Raw genomic sequence first — 3,772 nt, forward strand, 5'->3', positions numbered from 1 at the left:
GACACAATCTCCCCAGTACTATTCACAGCTTGCTTAGAGGAGGTATTCAGAGACTTGGAATGGGAGCAGCTAGGGATAAGGTTAGATGGAGAATACCCCAGTAATCTGCGATTTGCTGATGACATTGCCTTGCTAAGCAACTCGGGGGATGAACTGCAAATAATGATTGATGACCTAGACAGAAAAAGTAGAAAGGTAGGCTTGAAAATCAATATGCAGAAGACTAAGGTGATGTTCAACAGCCTCGGGAAGGAACAGCAGTTTACATTAGGCAGCGAGATACATGAAAGTAGTAGGCGAATATGTCTTCTTAGGACAGGTAGTAAACGCAGATCCGTACCATGAAAAGGGAGTGTCAAGAAGAATAAGATTGGGATGGAGCGCATTTGGCAAGCACTCGCAGATTATGACTAGCAGCTTACCGGTATCGCTCAAGAGGAAAGTATACAACAGTTGCATCTTGCCTGTACTCACTTATGGGGCTGAAACGTGGAGGCTAACCAAGAGAGTTCTACTTAAGTTGAGGACAGCCCAGAGGGCTATGGAACGAAAAATGGTAGCGGTAACATTAAGAGATAGAATGCGTGCAGAGTGGGTCAGAGAAATAACTCAAGTTACCCACATTCTAGTGGAAATTACGAAGAAGAAATGGACATGGGCAGGACATGTAGTGCGAAGAGAGGATAACCGATGGTCACTGAGAGTAACAAATTGGATTCCAAGGGAAGGAAAGCGTAGCAGGGGGCGGCAGAAAGTTAGGTGGGCGGATGAGATTAAGAAGTTCGTAGGGGTCAAGTGGATGCAGCTAGCACAGGACCGGGTTAAGTGGAGAAATATGGGAGAGGCCTTCGCCCTGCAGTGGGTATAATCAGGCTGCTGCTGATGATGATGATGATGAAAGGCAAGGCGCCCGTATTCTGTGTGATGCCAGTGCAAGCGCTAAAAAACAACAGGTGGTTTATATGGGACTTGTACCTGCCCAAGAAAGGTGAAAATAGAACTTGACCTTTGTGAAAGGAGATGCAAGCAAGCTTCTATAGCTACGTAATGTGTCACTATGCTAAGAAAGTGATTTTCACTGAGCCTATTAAACTTTTTGATGGCGTTCTGGCTTACAAAACATAACATGCGGGTGTTGAGTACGATTAATAAAATGCCTGAAATATCAGTTGACAGTAATACTGCAAAAATGTACTTGCATAGTTAACAAGTTAAATTCAGTACACCTCACTTCTTGTTGGGCAAACAGGTGCATATTGTACATTATAAAGATAAAGCACAAAACACACACAGAGACAGAGTAACGACAAACAGCAAATAGGATGTTGGTAGCCAGCACAATTGCTTTGTGTTATTTGATTTGTGCGCTCCAACTTTACAATATCAGGATCACTGTACTGTATGTTGAACTACCTTCTTCGGGGTATGTTAGCTGGCCCAGGGTCTTCCAGAGGCGTCATCAGGAACAGGTGGCAGGCATAACGAGCATCCCCCAGAAGCACTCCTGGCACACTCCGCTCCTCAAACAGCACCCGCATACGGGAGTTGTCAAAGATGCGGCTGTCATGCACCAACCAGGCCCAGCTGGCTACTATGTCGTAAAACTGCAGCTGTGTCAAGGTGACCGCCTGCATCAAATTGGCAAATTCTAGTCAGCCCAACTCGCGGTAGTTGTGCATTCCATATAGTAAACTAGCGCCGTAGTTGTTCTTTTTTTCTACGTCAGGTAACGGCGATACAACAGTTTAGCTACGTAAATAGCGGGGAAAACATGTATTGGATTTCAAGAACGTAAACGCATGCAGAAGTAAACTTGCCCAGAGCTGCGCTATACTGCGCTATTATTTAACTTTATATTCGATCCCCCACGGTAGCGCTCGAGACAAGCGGACGCGCGTTGTAAAAGAAAATCCGCGTATGCGCAGCTGTGCGGAGGGCATCACTGCTTCCTGCACGTTGATCGAGAAGTAGCCCTTTCGGTTCCGGAATACTTTTGCGTTTGTACCACTGGGGCTCTTGATGCGTACGTGAGTGCAGTCGATGCACCCCGAGGCGCCGGGGAATTCGCCTACATTGTAGAAATCCCTCATCTGGCCTAGAAGGCCTACATTATAGAAGTCCCGCATCACCTGCCAAGACTGCGACACATGAGCGAAGTTAACAAGCAAGGGGCGCAGATGCTTTGCAATCAGGAATGTCATTTTCCTGATGGCGTAGCACACAGTAGACTGCGGGATTCGGACGAGATCCCCAGTCATGGTCTGAAATGTACCCGCGCCGTAAAATCACGGTGCCAACAGCTGCTGGAGCATGGGAGGCGCTAGCTGACCCCTGTTTTCGGCGCCTTCCTGCACGGGCGGCTTAGCGAGCAGCCTTCGCATCATCGTCTTCGTGAAGCGGTACCGTGGTATAAATCCTGATCGTAGTAAAGCTCCTGCGGGTTTCCCCGGTTAAGAAAAGGTGGCCGAGGTATGGGAGGCATACGATATGCCTCCGAGAACGCGACATCCGTGGCATGACACGCGAACTCAAAGGCAGCAATGCGGCAAGCGACGTCTCTTCGGGTGGCGGAAATGTTGAAAAAATGAAGTCAGGTTCAAGAAAGTCCAGGGCTAACTTGAAAAACGGCTCGACTTAGCCAAGATGGGTCTTGCCTTCAAGCAAGTCAAGTGTAGTACAAGAAGCAGTTGAAGTCAAGTTCGGTTTATGACACACGTTGCGGCTGGCTTGAGATCGCCGGAAGTCAAGTAGAAGTCAAGTTAGATACCTGCATTCGGGGGTAATTCCCAAAGAGCAGCTACTCCTGACTTCATGAGGCTTAGACGTGGCCTGTTCTGTGCAGATTTTGCCAGGAAGTTTGAGATTTCCGAGGCAAGTATGTCTAAATGTGTACAAATACGCTGGCCAACTGAACAAAATAATGAAAGATGAAGTGGTTTGGCTTCCAAGAGCAGCTATTTGTCACAGCATGCCGCAGGGCTTTATTAAAAGTGGTAATGGTCGCACCACATTCATGTTTATTATACTGAGGTGATACTCCAAAGGCCCAGGAGGCTTCTTCCTATAGCAGCGCTATAGCCCTACAAAGGCTCGAACACAGTGACATTTTTAACTGTAATAGCACCCAATGAGCTAATGTTTTTGTCAGATGTGCATGGCGGACGGGCCTCGGTGAAGTATATTATCATAACATGCGGCATCGACGATAATCTCAGTCCACGGGGCGACATTATGGCTGACACACAAGCGCGAACCTCACTTTGCCACATAGCGCATCAACATGAGCACATCGGCCTTCATTAAAGGTGAGTGTTGCAAGTTTACAAGAGGGCACATTACTTCGTTTTTGCCAAACTCAAGGGCTTTTATCTTCACTTTCAGGAAAGGCGCAACTTTCTGAAGAGGAAAGGATAAGCACAAGGAGGATCACATCAGTACGAATGCACGTCGAATGAGCAATAAATAGGATAAGACTTTTGTAATCTTCAATAATGCTCTAGCAGTTAAGTCAAGGAAGCACATAAAAAGAATTTTTTTTTGTGTGTGCGCAGACCTCTGCACCATAAAGGGTTCTGTAATTAAAACAAAAGGAATAAAACAAACATGCACACCTGCGTCGCGATATTCTGAGTAACGTGTGGAGCCAAATATATACATTACATGCTACTAATATAAAATATTTAGAAGACACTGTGCAGTGATGTTAATTTACAAAATACGCAAGAAACGTAGCTTATTAAAATGGCGTTTGCATCACTGATCAAGCTGGTGT

At 46.2% G+C, this 3,772-nt stretch overlaps 1 protein-coding gene across 1 annotated transcript; it reads right to left on the reverse strand.

The window, feature by feature from the left end:
* Positions 1–1,409: 1,409 nt before the first annotated feature.
* Positions 1,410–2,258, reverse strand: LOC146194772 (uncharacterized). Its single transcript, XM_084596635.1, has 2 exons — positions 2,028–2,258; positions 1,410–1,628 (listed from the first exon to the last, which is right to left on the reverse strand). The coding sequence occupies exons 1-2, from the start codon at positions 2,256–2,258 to the stop codon at positions 1,410–1,412; spliced, it is 450 nt and encodes a 149-aa protein (XP_084452761.1).
* Positions 2,259–3,772: the final 1,514 nt, after the last annotated feature.

Source organism: Amblyomma maculatum, chromosome 3 (assembly GCF_055883805.1).
Source record: "Amblyomma maculatum isolate TAMU_Amacu chromosome 3, ASM5588380v1, whole genome shotgun sequence".
NCBI classification, from domain to species: Eukaryota; Metazoa; Arthropoda; class Arachnida; order Ixodida; family Ixodidae; genus Amblyomma; species Amblyomma maculatum.

Bases quoted from the DNA above. Each gene is read 5' to 3' on its own strand.
- LOC146194772 (XM_084596635.1), bottom strand. From the start codon at position 2,258: ATGACTGGGGATCTCGTCCGAATCCCGCAGTCTACTGTGTGCTACGCC. The intron at 1,629-2,027 runs GTACGCATCAAG...AATTTGATGCAG, and splicing joins GGTGCATCGACTGCACTCAC to GCGGTCACCTTGACACAGCT.